General features: G+C 43.3%; 1 protein-coding gene across 1 annotated transcript in view; it reads right to left on the bottom strand.

Moving 5' to 3' along the window:
• Positions 1 to 3651: 3651 nt before the first annotated feature.
• The window catches only part of AP3S2 (adaptor related protein complex 3 subunit sigma 2), a 49997-nt gene continuing 33840 nt past the window's right edge, over positions 3652 to 19808 (bottom strand). Inside the window, exons 5-6 of the mRNA XM_076004751.1 lie at positions 6749 to 6856; positions 3652 to 4890 (exon numbers count right to left, since the gene is read on the bottom strand). Coding sequence (XP_075860866.1) covers positions 4762 to 4890; positions 6749 to 6856 — 237 coding nt within the window. The 3' untranslated portion in view covers positions 3652 to 4761. The remainder of the gene's footprint in view (positions 4891 to 6748; positions 6857 to 19808) is intronic.

Here is a 19808-nt window from a genome sequence, read left to right as displayed (position 1 = left end):
GGTTCCTCCAGTGCTCCCAAGAGGGCAAATAGTCTTAGCCTTAAGAACAGCCACTCACCAACCTGCGAGCTCCAACACGTGCTGGCGTGTGAGTGCAGGTGGACACTAGGCTAACCATTAATACAGAGGGAGGTGGGCACACTCTCACGGTAGGGTAGACTTCGGAGATTGAAAATCAGGACGTTTGCCAGGAGTCAACAAACTCCCCTCTGTCTCTCATTCTTCAGTGGCTTTCCATTTTGGCCACTGCTAAACTTGGACTAGACCACATTCCTGATCTTCATTTTCACGTAACAATCACCACTGCATCCTATTTGGAAAGCTGTGGACGAACGGTCACACTGAAACTACCTACTAAAGACTGGTCCAGGTTGGGCACGGTGGCTCACACCTGTAATCCGAGCACTCTGGGAGGCCCAGGCGGGCGGATTGCTCCAGGTCAGGAGTTAGAAACCAGCCTGAGCAAAGCGAGACCTCGTCTCTACTATAAATAGAAAGAAACTGATTGGCCAACTTATATAGAAACAATTAGCCGGGCATGGTGGCACATGCCTGTAGTCCCAGCTACTTGGGAGGCTGAGGCAGTAGGATCACTTGAGCCCAGGAGTTTGAGGTTGCTGTGCGCTAGGCTGACGCCACGGCACTCACTCTAGCCTGGACAACAAAGTGAAACTTGTCTCAAAAAAACAAACAAACAAAAAAACATGACTGGTCCAGGCTGGGTGCGGTGGCTCACGCCTGTAATCCTAACACTCTGGGAGGCCTAGGCGGGTGGATTGCTTGAGGTCAGAAGTTCAAAACCAGCCTGAGCAAGAGTGAGACCCCGTCTCTACCAAAAATAGAAAAGAAATTAATTGGAAAACTAAAAATATATAGAAAAAATTAGCTGGGCATGGTGGCGCATGCCTGTAGTCCCAGCTACTTGCGAGGCTGAGGCAGAAGGATTGCTTGGGCCCAGGAGTGTGAGGTTGCTGTGAGCTAGGCTGATGCCACGGCACTCTAGCCAGGGTAACAGAGTGAGACTCTGTCTAAAAAACAAACAAAAACTGGTCTACAAGATAAGATTTAACCAACAACCTGGTTTTGGCCATGTCCCCTGGTTTCTTTTCTGGTGAAGCTGGGGTCAGAAAGGGATTCACTAAGTTGGCTCCATGGTGGTGGAGGTGGGGGGAGGGCTGGCTGGCTCTATATGTGGCAGAGGCCTGAATAAGCAGGAATGTGAGAGGACTCAAGACATCCTGACTCAACCCTCAACGTGGGAACGATATTCCTCAGGTCCATGACCAGGCCTAGAAGACAGGCTGCTTGGAGCATGGCCCAGCAGGGCATGATTGTGGTCAGCTAAGGGGTAGGAAATCAGTTATTGTCCTTTAAATATTCCATGTATTTTCACAAAGCCACTACTCCAGTCTCCACAACTTCAGGCCACCAGTCAGACTCCCCACATCTCAATAATGTGAGTGCCCTATCAAAGATTCTCGCAGAGGCAACAGTAGGAAGCAGAGCCTCATCTCTCAATCTTCAGAGCCCAACCGAGCTTGGCTCTCACCAGGCACTTAAATGTTGTATAATGGAAGAATTTTAGATTTTAATTAGTGGCAGTGAGCACTGAAGACCCAGTATTCTCTACAACCTCAGCAAATCCTCAGTGGAAACCATTCAGGACCAAGGACTCCCAAAGTAAATTCAAACCCAGCGGATATCATAACTGATATATCACATCATAACTGGTATCTCTCAGCAGCAAAATCTCTCCCCTTCTCTAAAACAAGGCTAATAAGCATTTCCTCTTAACCTATTTTTTTTTTTTTTTTTAAGATACTTATGGCTTTGCTGATAGCAGGCTGGAAAGCTGGCTGAATTTGCAAGCAACCTCAAGTAGTCAATGAACAATTATTGTGGCTTGAGTTTTCCGAATAAAAAACCAGGCTGAAGTTTATGCTACTTTAAGCAGGGTGAGGCATGTTTTTGGAGGCTCACTTTTGAATCTATAGGACCGCTAAGTGATTTGGGGAACTGTTGGCTTCTGGTAGGCAAAACATTTGAAATCAAGACTGTGCCAGGGAAATCTAGCACATGTGGCTGTCCTGCAGCATAAACCACATAACAAATGAAGTAGAGAAAAATGATGTGGCTCTAGCTTTGTGACTCTCAACACAACACTCAAAAGTCTGGGCTTTGGCTTCCTTGTCAGTTAAAATGGAGGGACACAGAGGACCCCTTCGACTCTTATACTCTACAATGTGGTCACTGCTGGATGCCTTAGAAAACCAAGCCTGTTTTTTTTCTTTTTTTTTGAGACAGAGTCTAGCTTAGTTCCTGGGCTAGAGTACAGTGGTGTCATGATACCTTAGTGCAGCCTCAATCTCCTGGGCTCAAGTGATCCTCCTACCTCATCCTCCTGCCTCAGCCTCATGAAGAGCTGTGTACACTACCAAACCCGACTAATTTTGTTGTAGAGACAGGAATCTCACTCTTGCTCAGGCTGAGCATTCCTCCTGCCTCGGCCTCTCAGAATGCTAGGATTACAGGTGTGAGCCACTATGCCTGGCCTCCAAGCCTAATTTTATCGCAGTTTGTGACGTTACTTAATCTCTGAGTTTTCTTTTCTTTTTTTAAAGAGAGACACAGTCTCATTGTGACCCAGGCTGGAATGCAGTAGTGCTATCTTAGCTTAATGCAGCCTCAACTTCCTGGGCCTCAAGCCATCCTCCCACTTTAGCCTCCTGAGTAGCTAGGACTATAGGTGTGTACCACCACACTTGGCTAATTTTTAATTTTTTTGTAGAGATAGGGTATCTATGTTGCCTAGGCTGGTCTCAAACTCCTGTCCTCAAGCGATTCTCCCACCTCGGCCTTCCAAAGCACTGATATTCTAAGTGTGAGTCACGTTTCTTTATCTATGGAAAAGAAGATAATAAAATTAGGAGAAGCCATCTTAAGCAGTGAGGAAAAAAATAAAAGGACTTTGGAGTCAAGTAGGCAGACGGTCTCAAATCTCAGTCCTATGTGACCTGGGAGGTTACTTGACGTGTCTCACTCTTCTCTCTTCATCTACAAAATGGGGATAAGAATGTCTGCTATAAGGACTGTCGAAGGATCTTGCTCATGCCAATTTATGGATGCAAAATAAACAATGGTTTCCTTCCTTTTTTTCTGATTTCACAAAAATGTCAATGTGCTAAATATGTCTGCCAAAAAGATCAAGAAACCTTTAAAAGAATGTTATTAGGGGTTTTGACAGCAGATCTATTCACCTACATTTCCCTCTTCCAACATAAAAGGCTGACCTTCTGGTCACCATCACCCATCTCTGAGGTTATCACAGAGGGACTGAAAGAGCGAGGACAAGAGGCAGCAGGGAGCAATGGGCACACACACAGGAAGCACTGTTCAAAAACAGAAAACGACACGGCCCTGACACACGGCCCTGCTCGGCGCCCTCTCCAGCTTGCTCTGCAACAGCAGCAGGAGGCCTGAGCAAACAGTCTGCGTCCCCAGCCAGCAGGCCTGACAAAGACCCAGGCTGGGACATTTGACGTGACAGTAGAGTCAGCTCCGTAATCTCAAGGCTCCACACCATACCTGAGACCCAGCCTATGAGACAGTGTAGGAGAAGTTTTAGCTCTAAAGTAACCACAGAAGAAAGACTTATCACATGTAAACATTTATGGGTCTCCAAAGCTCCGGGAGAACGTCACCTGAGGGAACACGAGCAGAGTCCAGGGAGGGGAGAAGATGCAGCACTGCTACTAGTCTCGGCGAGCACACTTCCTGTATCTGGGCCCCAGATGGGTGGCCCCGGCTCAGGCTCTCATGCTCCAGAAGCTGGTACAGGTGGCAGTGGGTTTCCTACGGAGACGACTCATCATTCTTAACACAGCAACTGGACCTTCTGCTCCCGTGAGGAGAATGTATTTTAAATGTGGGAAGAGTCATAATTCTGGGATATTCCACGTGTTGTTGGCTTAACCTTCTACAGACACAGGGCTTCTCCTCCGTGAGGAGGGGCCTCTCCGGCGAGTGTGTGTGAGGGGTGCTCCCGAGCAGCTGCAATGTGGTGGGCATGCACCAGGGGTGTGACTGGGACTGTGTCCTGCACACAAATGCCTGTGAGAACAGAACTGAGACTAAGACAGCAAGGGAACGTATTCTGCAGGAGGTGGTAACCAAAAGGCCTGGCTATACAAGAATTCTGGGCATTAACGATCTTTGTAGAGCCAGCAGGTGACTCTGGTTCTCATAAAACCTGCCCTTACTTGCTCACCACATCCCCAAATCTGAAGGGCCAGCCCTTTTCTACCTAGGGTACCTCACCAGCAAGTAAATGCTACAGGACCTCAGAAGCCCGCCGTGCTAAGGATGAAGATGCTAGTCAGAGAATGTGCTCAGTCCTCGTGCTGGGGTTATGGGAAGCAAGTGGGCCTGCTCAGTACAGTCCCCGATCCCTGGGAGCGGCTGTGTGTGAGAGGCAAAGGTACGGGTGGCTTGGGCTCGCCGACTCCCTCTGAGGACGGCAGGCCCCTCACCCCTGCAGCGGCCGTGTGCGTGGAGGGCAGCACGGCTACACGTGGGAGAACTGAGCACACCCAGGCAGTGTGCACATGAACCCCTTCCCCTCCCATGCCAAACAGTCTTCCCCAGACAGAAAGGTTCAGAGTCCTGAGGCTTGACTCTTCTAAGGCTCAAAATGGGTTCTGTTTCCAGACTTGCTTGGCTTTGCTTGTTTTAAGGACTCCAGTTCAGCCCAATCCTCCGCCCTCAGACAAACTGGGACAGGTTGGGGACTTTGATGTTGAGATCACCAATGTTGATGTTCCGAGGAATCTCAGGCAGGTTGATGTTTTTCACCGCAGAAACCGCCCGTGCAGGGGCTGCTGAAAGGCCACCCTGAGGAGAAATGGGAGGTGGGGATGAGACAAATTCTCAGCGACATTTGCTTAATGCTAAAAAACCAAAACCAAACAAACAAAATAACAGGTGAGGGAGGCCTAGAAAAATTGGAAACTGAACACACACAACAGAAGTTTTCATTTTTCCTCCTTATTCCTCAAGGGTAGCCAACAAAGCAATCTTTAGGTTAGATGGGGTCTGGTCCAGGGCTGTGAAGTCCGCAGGCATACCAGATCACACAGCTTCACAGGCGGAGTGCGCCTCACATAGTCTCACAGCCGCAGCATCTAGCAGAGCCTGCCCCATGGTGGGTGCTCAATAAATGCTTGCTGAAATAACAGAAAATGGTTTATCCAAGTGATATTAAGTATCAGGGGCACTTTTCTGGTTACAAAATTTAAAAAACACCCTTTCCTTAGGAGCAGACATCCTCAAACTATAGCCCACGGGCCACATGCCGCCCACCTAAGACATTTATTGGGCCCACTGGGCTGCTGCTGCCTATTCTGCTTAGCAGCTGACTCATCCCAGGCCCACAGTGCGCACTCTCCAACGGTCTGAGGGACAGTGAACTGGCGCCAGTTTAAAAAGTTTGAGGACCCCTGCTTAAGAGACTGAAGACTCTTATTGATGACTGCAAAGTCACAGGAAAATTCTTAAAAGGAAAAGGAATGTCACAGCTCTACGGCAACTGCTTGCCAACTAATGATGTGAGACGGAAAAGAGCTGGCTTTGGAAATGTCATGTGGCAACAAGCTGGGAGGCACGGACATGTGGGAGGTGGGGTGTACCACGACTCAGAAGGTAACGAAACACAAAGAGTAAAGATGCCTACAGCCAACACCCGCCCTCCAGGCTCACTCCAGTGTGGACAGACAGGGAGAAGTTGACAAAGACTCTTTCAAAATCATTTTTGCCTTATTACCACTTTCAGGACGCCTACTCCACTTCCACCCTTACCCAGCAAGTCTCCATTGCTTCTCGTTTCCATACCCCTTGCCTCTGACTCACTTACTATTCCTGGACGCTTCCCAGCCGCAGTTCTAAAAGAACTATAGCCGCCACAATAGCTGTGGTCTGGAAAAGCTTCTTCAGCAGGACTGCCAGTCCTCCCAGAGAGAAGAATTCCTGGTTTCGCAAGATCAAGTTCCGTTACACAAAGCAAAAAAGCTCTTTAAGACACTTAGATAATTAAAGAGCTAATTTGTTCTGCTATTTCTGCATGTAAAAGCAAATGTCTGTAACCTCTGCTCCCTGGTAAAGCTGAGGAAGGGGATGGAAAGACCTCAGGAGATAGGACAGAATTTACTGTGAACATCTGTATCAATGTGGGGGTGGAGTGGGGTGTGTTATTTTCAAACCCAGCCCAAACTCTACTGTAGCTTTTTATAAGCCTAACTGGAAATAAGGAAACTGGCAACTCTGAGGTCTGAAAGACACCAAGAGAAATGGCTGCTGGGAGACCAGACTCGTATAGCACAGAAACTAGGAAACCACGGGAATTGGAGAAGGGGATTCTGGGTCCCTCCAGGGAATGTGTGGCTTTGAAAAGAGAAATTACAAACCACAAACACGGGCCATATCCCCTAAGCCAGAGCTGTTTGCCTTCCTCTACCATCTGGCTTTAACATTCACACTTCTAGGCTAATAGTCTGAGATTTCAAACCTCATTATATGTCTAATTTTAAGAGTGGACCTTCAAATCTATCAGTTTTGATGGGCTCAAGGAAGAAAGAAGATGAGTATAAAACATTTCCTGAGGTTCTCCAACAACACAAACCAATACACGTACGCATTCCTCCCTCTGCCCAGGACTTCTCTACCCAGCCAGGGTGGAGCACAGCTGCTTACTCACCTCGGATTTCTCCAGCCTATTTTGAGCTTCAATCTGAGCCACAATTTCATTCATGTTTGTTTCCAACACCATCCCACCCATCACCACCTCCTGGAGGATGTAGTGCACCTAAAGTGGAAGCAAAAATAAGAAGGGTCAGAACACTGCACAAAGGTAGGTACCGGCTATACCCAAGACAGTGAGGTGGCAGTGGACAGCACAGGCTTTGAAGTCAGACAGATTTTGTTTACATTCTAGCTCTGCTTGCTGGGTGACCTTGGGCAAATTATCCTTTCAGTGCTTCAGCTTCCTTCCAGGACTGCGGCGAAGGTTGGATGAGATAATGTGTGTAAAGCATCTAGCCTGGTCCCGGGACACACTGGGCTCTAAGTAGTGATGGTTGTCATTACTAACATTATCATCATCAACACTGACTGACTGACATTAAGTAGGTGCAACTTTGATGGAATAATCCCTGTCCAAGCAGCTGCAATGCAATGTCTCCCAGGTTCCATAGGCAGATCCTCCAGCCTGCCTCCTTAGGAGGAAGTGACTAGAGCAAGACAGAGCCCATTCCTTTACACCTATCCTCACCCTATTGCTTACAGCTTAGATAAGAAAGTAGGTTCAGCATAAATGCTTGTCTAAGCACGAGGCTTACATTTGGGCTCAGATTCCATCTAGCTAGTAGCACTCTAAACACAGCTGAATCTCAGTGTCCTCAACTGCTGTGATGGAACAAAAGTGACTCAACCACTGTACTCTATGGTGGCAGGAAAGCTGTCACAGAAAGCCCTGGGTAGGTCAAGTCAGAGCTGCCCACTGGAATTTATAAGGGGTGGCACTTCATATTTCAAACCAAATCATAACAACATGACCTTCAAGATGCATTCAGTCAAGTTGGGAAGATAGAAAGTACCACCTTCTATTGATAACTAAGTACCAAGTTAGTGGCACTTAGTCCTAAAGGAGGTCAGAGAAGAAAGAGAACAGTGGCTGGAGAAATCAGAGAGCTACAAAGAGATAGTGGGAAGACGGAAGCAGGGTTCTGACATCGGAGAAGCAGGGACAGATGGAAGGCATCAGAAGAAGCAATTCAGCTGGTGTATGGACAGGTGTGGAGAGCCCCTGGGCCTGCCTGGGATGGCAGCTTTATTATACAAGAGACAGGCTAAAGACAAGGCTGAGAAGGTAACTTGGGTCTGGCACAGGGCTTCTCAGCCTGGGCACTAGTGACATTTTGGGTTGAATAATTTTCTGTTGTGGAGCTGTCCTGTGCATTGTAGCATGTTCAGCAGCATTCCTGGTCTCTACCCACTAGACGCCAGTAGCACCACCCCTCCATCAGTGACAACCAAAAATGTCTCCAGACATTGTCAAATATCTACTGGGGGCAAACTCACCCCAGTTGAGAACCACTGGTCTACAGTCTAAAGTCAAGCACCAATTTACTCTATAGGGCAATGAACAATTGAAAAAAAGTTGTGTTTGCATGTCTGTGCACTTGTGCAATTTTGACATCTGAAGTTCTCTGGCACATCAGTTCTTTATATTTTTCCCTCAGTAAGCAGAGGGAATATATTAACAGATACAACTAGAAATATTTCTTCTAATCTTGGGAAGCGAGTACAATAAATCAGGTATACTCTCTTATATATGCCCACATTGAGCCTTATTAACCACTTTTCTGTCTACACACACATTCTCTCATGAGGTATTCTTAAATTTTATACAATATGAAATATTCATGATCTATATATGCAAATAAGATCTAATGCTAAAAGTTTCATATTTAGATATTTATAAAATGTTAAACAAGACTAGTTTTATTTTTTATTTATTTATTTTTTTGAGACAGAGTCTCACTTAGTTGCCCAGGCTAGAGTGAGTGCTGTGGTGTCAGCCTAGCTCACAGCAACCTCAAACTCCTAGCCTCAAGCGATCCTGCTGCCTCAGCCTCCCGAGCAGCTGGGACTACAGGCATGCACCACCATGCCCAGCTAATTTTTTCTATATATATTAGTTGGCCAATTAATTTCTTTCTATTTATAGTAGAGAGGGGTCTCACTCTTGCTCAGGCTGGTTTTGAACTCCTGACCTCGAGCAATCCACCCGCCTCAGCCTCCCAGAGTGCTAGGATGACAGGCGTGAGCCACCGCGCCTGGCCAACAAGGCTAGTTTTAAAATTATTCCTTGGAGAATACTACTGTTTATACTTCGCTAACAAGAAATTGGCATCTGGGCTGGGCATGGTGGCTCACACCTTTAATCTCAGCATTTCGGGAGGTCTAGGTGGGAGGAGTGCTGGAGGCCCCAGGAGTTTGAGACAGTTGTCTCTTTTTTAAAAAAAGAAAGAAAACAGAAAGAAAAGAAATAGGCCTCAGAAAATAATATGACAGTTCCTCAAAAAATTAAAAACAAAATTACCATATGACCCAGCAATTCCACTTCTGGCTTCTGGGTATATGCTCAAGAGAACTGAAAGCAGGGGTTCGAAGAGATATTTGTACACCCAAGTTCGTTCACAGCAGTATCATTCACAATAGCCAAAGACAGAAGCTACCCAAGTGTACAACAGATGAATGAATAAATAAAATGTCTTATATAAATACAATGGCATACTATCCAACCTTAAAAAGGAAGGGTAAAAAAGGATGAATTAATATGCCTTTTGCAACAATTTGGATGGAACTGGAGACCATTGTCCTAAGTGAAGTATCTCAAGAATGGAAAAACAAATACCACATGCACTCACTATTAAATTGGAACTAACCGATGAGCACACATGTGCACAGAAGGAAGTACAACTCAGTGGAAATCAAGTGGGGGAGGGGGAGAGGGAGGATGGGAGGGGCAAAAACCTACCTAATAGGTACAATGAACACCATTTGGATGATGGGCACACCTGTAGCCATACTCAAGCATTACAAATGTGATCCATGTAACCTAAAACATTTGTACCCCCTTAATATTTTGAAATTTTAAAAAAAGGGATTTTTTTTTGGTCTGAAATGAGATGTACTGTAAAAAGGAAGGGAACTCTGACACATGCTACAATGTAGATGAACCTTAAAAATACTAAGATACATGAAATAAGCCAGTCACAAAAGAATGAGTACTATTATACGATTCCACTTACATGAGGTACGGGGACTAGTCAAATTCATAGAGACAGAAAGTAGAATGGTGGCTGCTGCGGCTGGGGGAGAGGGGACGGTGACTGGTGCTTCATGTGTACAGAGTTTCCACTCTGCAAGGTGACGAGCTCTGGAGATGGATGGTGGTGACGGCTGCACAACAGTGTGAATGTGCTTAACCCCACAGCACCGTAAGCTTAGAAATGGTGAAGATGGTAAACTTTGTTATGTATGTTTTACTACAATTTTTTTTAAAAAGGAAAGACATAGGCCTCTATACTCATACTTTTAGTATTTACACCTTTTGTTTAATCAATCCTTTCCTCATGGGTGGAAAATATACTTGTTGAATATCTACAAGTTGAATCTATATCTTGTTAAATATATGTGCCAAGTACTTTATGTAACTTATTTTAATTTTACAACATCCATCTGAGGTAGGTAATGTAATCATCCTCTTACATATGAAGAAATGGATCAATTTTATATATGAAGAGCTCAATAAAATTACCCCAATGTCATGTATATCAGTAGCACAAATGAGTACCAAATCTAGGTCTGTCTGACTCCAGAGCTCCCATTCTATCCTTTAGACCAGCAGTCCCCAACCTTTTTGGTACCAGGGGCCAGTTTCACAGAAGACAATTTTTCCATCTGGGGTGGGGGTGGGATGGGAGTAGGAGATGGGAGGGGTGGGGCAGAGCTCAGGTGGCGATGCCAGGCCCACGGCCAGTTCCTAATAGGCCATGGACTGTTACTGGGCTGTGGCCCAGGGGCTGGGGACCACAGCTTCTGCAGCTTTGCACCATGCTTCCTCAAAATCCCAAACTGAGTCTTCCACTTTATGTATCCTTTATCCCTAGTCCATATGGGATCGTTTTAAGACTTGCCTTTAATGTGTCAAGATATTGTATGAATTCTTCCATGCTTTATATCCAAGGCCTAGAACAATGCCCAGTGCAAAGCAGGCATGTTGAATGAATGAAAGGCTTTTTGTACATCTGAGTAGCATATTCCTTGGACTTCAGGGACTTAGAAGATGGACAACAGTGTGGTGGTGGAAGCTTTATGGGGAAGGTATAGTAAAAGGGGTAATATATGATGTCATGGAGACTAGTAGTTGGTTAGTAGAAAAAATTCAGTTAAAACTTCTGATTTGAACATTGCATAATGAAGTCAGCATTTTGAAATGCTATTCAAAATGTACCAAATGTGGGGAAAAAAACAGAAACTCCATTTTCAACAAAACTAGAAGATATCTAAAATTCCAACCTCTGGGAGGCTGAGGTGGGAAGATCTCTTGAGCCCAGAAGTTCAAGTCCAGCCTGGACAACATGGCAAAACCCTGTCTCAAAAAACAAAAACAAAAACCCAAACCCCCAAACAGGTGGAAAAGCTGTCAAAAGAAAAGAGCTCAGGCAAGGACTCTTCTACTTCACAGAAGGCAAAGAAGAAAGGACGCTACAGAGAGGGAACAACGTAGGAGCTGGAGACCTCAGAAAAGACCTGCAAAAATACACTTCCTGTAGGTAAAGGATACAGCCTCTGGTACCAAACCAATTCCTTGTTTTTAGAAGGCAGGAACCTCCTTGGACCTGGAGTTGGGGCTAAGTGAGAAACCACACAGAATAAGCTATATTTCCCTCACAGAGTCTGTCTCTGTGGCAGTGGAGATGACAGTCTTTGCACTGTGGAAACGCTCACAGATGCCTGTCTCTATAGGCTGGATAGAGACAAAGGGTACATGAACTCACCCAGAACCCCAAATCAAGGGAACAACTGCAGCCAGCCAAGAGTATGGCCCCAAACAAGACCCTGCAAATAACTGCTTCCTGAAAAACCCACCTATTTTAAGATGAGTATAAAAAAGAAATCTGCACAAGATCTATATAAAGATACAACAAGAAAAAATTAGGAAAGAAAAACACAATAAGGAACAAAAGGAAATGGAAAAAAGTAAAGTAAATGAAAAGAGTTAAAAAGAATAGAGAAGAAAGAGTTACAGAACACAGCAAAGGAGATATAACATATGCATAAAATAAAACTATAACATGAACAGGAAGAATATGTAAATATGTATTCATAAAGATTGCATAAAGATAGAATTCAAGATATTTCTGAACTATAAGAAGATTGGGATCTATATACTGAAAGGGCACACTGAATCCCAGGAAAAATGGACCCAGAACAGTCAGTGCCAAGATACACCTTTTAGGTAAGGTTTCTGGGTTTCTGCAATAACGTAGAAAGATCAAATCATTTAAAACAGAGAGGTCCTTGCCTGCGAGAGTGGCCACTGCGTTGGTGCTCTGGGGCTTGGACCCTGGCTAGCCAGAAAAAAAAAAAAAAAAAAAAAAAAAATAAAACAGAGAAAAAAATCTCAAAATTTTCCACATTAATATTTAATGCTAGCAGAAAAAGAAGCAATACCTACACAATTCTCAGGGAGAGAAAGCATGACTCAATGATTTTTATACCCAATTGATGGTTAAACAAGAGTAACAGGGTGTTCTCCTAAGTCTTCTTTTTTTTTTTGAGAGAAGGTCTCACTCTGCCAGACTAGAATGCAGTGGTGTCATCATAGCTCGCTGTAACCTCAGACTCCTCCTGGGCTCAAGTGATCCTCCTGCCTCAGCTTCCCAAGCAGGGGGGACTACAGGTGCACATCACCACATCTGGCTAATTCTTCTATTTTTTTGTAGAGACAGGGTCGCGCTCTTGCTCAAGCTGGTCTCAAATTCCTGGCCTCAAGTAATCCTCCCACCTCTGCCTCCTAAAGTGCTAGGATTACAGGAGTGAGCTACCATACCTGGCCCCCCTGCGTCTTTATTGAGGAAATCTACAAAAGGAAACACTTGTGCCAACCAAGGGGAAAGAATGGCCATGAACACTAAAGCTACTTAAAGAGCCCTAAACCCAGTCTAACACAGTGTGCACTGAACAAATATGAATTATCAATAATAAATTCAGTTTTCTGTTAATTCAACCCACCATCGAAAATAATGACTAGCAAAATTAATTCAGAAGTATTTGTTAACAGAGTAAAAATAAAAGTGCTACTAACTTCTTCGTTCTTTGCAAATCCAATGGTAACTTACCCTAGAAATAAAGATAATTACGAAGAGTTTCATCCAATGTAAAGATTAAGATAACTCAATAAGCTAATAGGCTATCTTGATATAAGGGGAAGGCAATGGAGAAATACTTTGGGTGATAAATCTGAAATTTTAAAAGGTAAAATGTCGAGGAGAAAGTAATATTTTCCAAGATCAAGATATATAAATTCATGGCCACACTTTAGTGAGTGAAAGTTGGTGTTTTTAGCTCTGTTCTATTTAAAATTTTCTCTTGAAACCCCTCAAAACAGTCAAGAAAAGGAATGATTACTAAAATCAAAATGTCAATTTCTCTAAAGACAATTTAGCCTGCTAACAAGTCTCTATGCTCTCCTCCCTGTACTTTTGGACATCTGTGTCCCTTTATTTCTCTTTTCTAGGAAGCTATCACATCATCTTTCCTCCCCTGAAGGTACTTGCTTCTATAACTGGATCCACGGGTATCCAATTTAGCCCACCTATTACCTTTTGTCAATAAAACTGTTTTGAGACCCCCCATGTCATTCCCTAGAGGCAACATGAATGCCCCAATCAGGACAGGGACCTAGAATTTTGTATTTATGAAGTTTTTCTATAATACTGTTTACTACTAGATGAAATAGGATGAACAAATCTGGTGTACACCAAGGACTGGTGCTTAAATACAACTTTGGGACTCCTGGAAGATGTGACTGTCTTGAAGAGCTCAAATCAGAGGTTCTATCGCCAACAATGGCCACAGCAGCTTCACTGTAAAAATACACAGAAAGGGGAAAATAAGACTGGCAGGCATCAGAGGAGAATTAAAAGACTGTCTAACCTGCTGAGACTTCCTGATGGAAAGAAAGCACTCCTCCAAATTATAAGAGCTTGTAGTGCTGCTGACTCTGATGAGATTTGCTAGTACTAACCCTCAATACCTTCTACCATTCTTTTTTTTTTTTTTTTGAGACAGAGTCTTGCTTTGTTGCCCAGGCTAGAGTGAGTGCTGTGGTGTCAGTCTAGCTCACAGCAACCTCAAACTCCTGGGCTCAAGCAATCCTGCTGCCTCAGCCTCCCGAGTAGCTGGGATTACAGGCATGCGCCACCACGCCCGGCTAGTTTTTTCTATATATATTAGTTGGCCAATTAATTTCTTTCTATTTATAGTAGAGATGGGGTCTTGCTCTTACTCAGGTTGGTTTCAAACTCCTGAGCTCAAACGATCTGCTCGCCTTGGCCTTCCAGAGAGCTAGGATTACAGGCGTGAGCCACCGCGCCTGGCCCCTTCTACCATTCTTTATGCTGATGCTGGTAAACAAGTTCTGTAAAAATCAGAAATATTCTTCCAGGATTTGCTGAATACCCAAAACTCGGGCCAATTAAACTCAAGAAAGGCTAAGGGACCCTCTGGGTTGAGTTACCCTCTTCTTGGTGACACTGGGGAGCCTAGTACAGGTGTCTACTGAGGTACTTAAATCAGAGTACTTGTCTGTCGTCTGTCTCTTCTCCTCAACTACAATCCTCGAGAGCGGGTCCTATGTCATATTCTTCTCTGGGTCTTCAGTACTGCATATTGTGCTTATGAAGTGGTACCTCACGAATGCTGGCTAATTGGATTTAAGAGGCTCCTCTTGTCCAGAAGTCCTGATTTTGAGGAGACACAGGCATTTTGAGCGGGCATGGCCTCCCATTCTGGCACTAGGAAACACGCTCTACTGTCTGGGACACAAACTTCATAAATACAAAATTCTAGGTCCCTGTCTTGATTGGGGCATTCATGTTGCCTCTAGGGAATGACATGGGGGGGTCTCAAAACAGTTTTATTGACAACCTCTACCGACAAAGGCAGGTTAACATGAGCCTGCTAGTTTTATATTAGGACTGATGGAATCTAACAGGAAAAACAAAAGTATCATTTCAAGGATATAGATGTCTCCAGAACTGCTGGGGTAGAGACAAGTCAGTTTCAACAACCCTCCCCACCGTCAGAGGATTTTATGATCTTTAAGGGCTTCATCCTTGGTTATGTTTCTCACTGAAGTCAAAGAAAGTTGAAAGTTCTGAATCTAATCCCACATCAACAGAGACCATCACTCGAAATCAATTGATCTGGAGCCTGAAGATAATAAACAAGGCATAAGCAAGATATTTAAATTACTTTCTCCTCTAATAAAACCACAGAGTCTCCAAACCTTAAATTGGTCATGTTCCAAAAGTTTATTTTTAAGTGTTAAACTTACAATGCATTTTCCCATAAATACAGTAAGATTCTCAGACTAGCAGCTTACAAAAGCCAACTTAAATCCACAATGCTACCCAAAACGTGGTACCAGAGTACCCCTGCAACTATACCTAAGTATGAATAATACTGTTTCTACAATAAAATTCAGTTCTGTATTGGAATGGCAGGATCCCATCTAACGGAACTTCAAAGGTAGAGAGGGTAGGTAAAATCTTCTAAGACACTAGGGGCACATTAATGCACACCACACCCTAACTTAATCACATCCACAGAAACCTCTAGTCTAGATCAATCCCCCTCCAGGTGTTTATTACATTAGAGGACAAAAGCCTGCTGTGCCACAAATGTTGGGGGCCCACACTCACACTGTCTATTCATACCCTTGTATCTTTCTTAACTGTGTTACTACAAAGAAGACAATAAAACACTCATCAAATATAAGAGCACTGTCACAGTGCTTTTATTAGAACATGAGGATGCCGATATCCCAACACTTAAGGTTTAAAAAGGAATTGTTAACCACTTTGGTACCAGCATCAACAATAGTCAACAGCCACAGATGAAAATGCACAGCCCAGCGTTGACTATAGTCAATAGCCACAGATGAATGTGCACAAGTGACCTTAGCCGACAGCTGTGATATGACTTTCCTAATTTTTCATTTATCAAAATAAAATTGTGAACATTTAAAAATAACGTAATGGAAGCATATATGTATATGTTACCTATTCTGATTTACAAGTAAAGCTGCCTGTAAAGTAAAACAAGCTTTCAGTGCTTTAAAGCTTTCCTCCTCACACAAGAGCAAAACGGATCTGTCGTCAATATACAGCACAACTATCGTGCGGACTATGAGTGCCGGCTGTGGGCTAGGTTTCACGGCCATTGAGCGCCGTATCGAAGTGGTTAATCCTTGACAAGATACATAGTTTACTATATAAAAAGCTGAGTGCTGATAAATTTTTCTACCCACTTTTTTTAATTAATATTTTAAATTTTAAACCTTAAAAATAAATTTATTTTCTAAATTTTTGCTGATGATATGATCTTGTAAGCCCACTTCTTGACTTGGTTAGTTTCCTTAATTCCTAGGAAAGGCCTTCAGAGAATATGTAGGGAAGAGATTGTTGGGAAATGGGATATCCATAATTTTCTTTCTGTGCTAGAGGGTATGGTGGCTCTTAATGAGCCATTGGGTAGGGGGATGCCCAGAGTAGACTCAGCAGATAGGATAAGGGAAAATCTTTGGAGAGTCATCTTGGCCCAGAGTCAGTCTGTAGTTCCCATATTATTCACTTTAGAAAGAAAAGGAAAAGGGGAAGAAGGCATAAAAATGGTTTCTGGAGACCTGGTACATATGCCTTTTTCTCTGTTATTCCTACTTTCATCCCAAAGTCTAGTGTTTGAAGACATGCACAGACCGCCTTTACTCATTCCCTGTGCTCACCTTGCATCTCTTTTGCCTAAAAGTGAACATATAGCAAATAAATTCAATGACTGTTGGCTGAACGTCTATGTAGGTATAACTGCAAGTAACAATACAAAAGCACACTACGGAGTACCAGGCACACTTGGCTCCACTGAAAAGGTGACTGTCTAGCCAGGGAGACAAAACAATGCACGGAAGAGTTAAACATTAAATCACCATTAAATCATTTTAACAGAAACCTTTGAAAGTGTATTATACACTCATGACTTCTAAAACGGAATATTCTAAACATAATTTGTTTTTTTGTTTTTGCCACTCATTGTTAATATTGTAACAGAGTAGTCGCCCCTCCTCCCATAGATGATGTGGAAGTAGGGAATTGAGGTGGGGATATGTAACAGAAGGAATGGCCTGAAAACAAAAACAACAGCAAAAAAGACATATTCTGTATCTTTAAAACTTCTCCCACTCTTTTTGGAAACTGAGGCCTGCAACCCTGCCTCAGGGCAGGTGATTGGGAGGGGCAGGGGAATATCTTTTGTTCTTTCCCTATAGAAGACAGTTCAGCTGAACTGCCAGCTCCGTCCCTGGCCCAGTGCCTGGACGCCAGTGTCCGGCTGGCAGGGGCCTGGGTAGGCCTCCTACGTGAGCAGAGCTCACAGGCTTTGTCTTCAGCGGCGATGGGATGGTTAGAATTGATTCATGACAACAGCCTAGAACTGAGGGCCTTCCCTTTAAAAGCTCTATATTTCTGCTTACATTCAGGAAATTTGGGTTTTGAGATGAGAGTTTGCCATTTTTTCCTCCTTTGCCAGCAAAGTAATAAACTTCTCTTTCTTTCTCCTCAAACCACTTGTCCTCGTTCTTCTGATGTGGCCTTGAGGACAAGTGCCAAGCTTTCCGTAACAATATCAATTAATGAATTATACGTGCTGAGATACCTTCAGGAACTCTCAGGCACACAGAGCTGTCTGGTCCTAGGCACCTTGGCTATAGTAAAGAAAGCAGGCCAAGAACGCAACTTGCTTTGTAAAGTTCTCTTTCATCTGCTACTAACATCTCCTGAACCACCTTTATGACTTTTTTGATCTTTAGACTAGACATTTCCATTGTTTTCTCTAGACGTGTTCTCGTCACAAAATTCCACAAGACTCAACCCTTAGCCTTAGATTTCTTTCTTTCTTGATTTTGTTTCTTCTTTCTTTCACTCACAGGACCATACATTCTTTCAATGAGAACTAAATGAATCTAGTGGAATCTCATCTTACATAAGGTATAAATGCTCAAGTCATCAAGTAAGATGGACACTATACATGGCCAAAAATCCCTTAAATCACCTATGTAGTCTAACACAGCTAATTTTTCTGCCAGTGATGAAAGTGATTACTGTTTAGATTTTTTTGTTTTTCTTTTTTGCTGTTGAGTACCAGATGAGGTGGCTGGCTTGTTTAAGGACCACGTAGACTGAAATTTTAAGCATTAGAATCACTCTAAGCACCCTAAGATGCTTATGAGAGGCAGATGACAGACATAAAAGAGCAGAGGTAGGCCAGGCACGGTGGCTCACACCTGTAATCCCAGCACTCTGGGAGGCTGAGGCGGGCGCATTGCTCAAGGTCAGGAGTTCGACACCAGCCTGAGTAAGAGCGAGACCCTGTCTCTACTATAAATAGAAAGAAATTAATTGGCCAACTAATATATATAGAAAAAATTAGCCATGCATGGTGGTGCATGCCTGTAATCCCAGCTACTCAGGAGGCTGAGGCAGCAGGATCGCTTGAGCACAGTAGTCTGAGGTTGCTGTGAGCTATGCTGACGCCACGGCACTCACTCTAGCCCGGGCAACAGAGTGAGACTGTCTCAAAAAAAAAAAAAAAAAAAAAGAGCAGAGGTAAAGAAGAACAGCTTCAAACATTTCATCTCACACTCACTCCAGTAATATACTAATTGAGTAGAATTGAGGGCAGAATCATCTTGGATTTAGAATTTTTCTCTTCTTTTTTTCCTTGGACAAATGGATAGAATTAAATAAGTTAAATTTGTATATATGACCCTTCTATACCTACTGCACATAAGATAATATATTAGGTTTAAGGCATTTACTCATTTTCACCAAAAGAATGTCATCTGTAACATCTATTTTCTTTCTTTTTTTTTTTTTTTTGAGACAGAGTCTGACTTTGTTGCCCAGGCTACAGTGCCATAGTGTCAGCCTAGCTCACAGCAACCTCTAACTCCTGGGTTCAAGTGATCCTTCTGCCTCAGCCTCCCTAGTAGCTGGGACTACAGGCATGCACCACCATACCCTGCTAATTTTTTCTAAATATATATATTTAGTTGTCCAGATAATTTCTATTTTTAGTAGAGACGGGGTCTCGCTCTTGCACAGGCTAGTCTCAAACTCTTGAGCTCAAACGATCCGCCCGCTTCAGCCTCCCAGAGTGCTAGGATTACAGGCGTGAGCCACTGCGCCCGGCCTGATGTAACATCTATTTTCATATATGCTAACGTCACAAAATGTTAAGGGCTGGAAGGAGGAAATGAAGATAAGATGTGAACCCTGTCCTCAAATGGCTTAGAATTAAGTAAGAATTAACTATGCATGTAGAATTAACTGTAATAAAAGGAAGACTGTCATAAATACGATGACTCAAGTACAAGTGCTATGTTATTAATAGCTCAGAGGAGAGTGAGCTTTAAACTAACTGGCAAATGGAGGGAAAGGTCTCCAGGCAGTGGGAATAGCAAATTGCTTAGCAACTTATTAATTATTCTTCATGTTCTGCTAATATATCATCATCACCTTTTTTTTAATTAGAGGATCACTCACTAGCTTCATCCTTTATGCTCTGAGTATGTAGAGTTGACTATAGGAAAGTATACTCGCTTCGTATTATTACTTCCTTTATTTTTAACCCTTTGCACTCGCTTGCTTTTTTCTCGATTCATTAATTCTACTCGGGATTTAATTTTTTAAATACCCCAGACTTTACAAAGTGCGGCAGTAGAATAAAAAACTGGAGTTTCTTTTCATACAAACTTATTTATTTGGATTTTTTAATATTTCAAATTATTGATACATTCAAAGAGTAATTTTAATCTCTATAATTTTTGCTAACCATGTCAAGTCACACTTGACATCGAGTGCAAAGGGTTAAACCAATTCCTACTATGAGTCAGGGTTCTCTGTGAAATA

This window comes from Microcebus murinus, chromosome 7 (assembly GCF_040939455.1).
Source record: "Microcebus murinus isolate Inina chromosome 7, M.murinus_Inina_mat1.0, whole genome shotgun sequence".
Classification (NCBI taxonomy): Eukaryota; Metazoa; Chordata; class Mammalia; order Primates; family Cheirogaleidae; genus Microcebus; species Microcebus murinus.
Note: the sequence above shows the minus strand (reverse complement) of the source record. Positions and strands in the feature narration are given on the sequence as shown.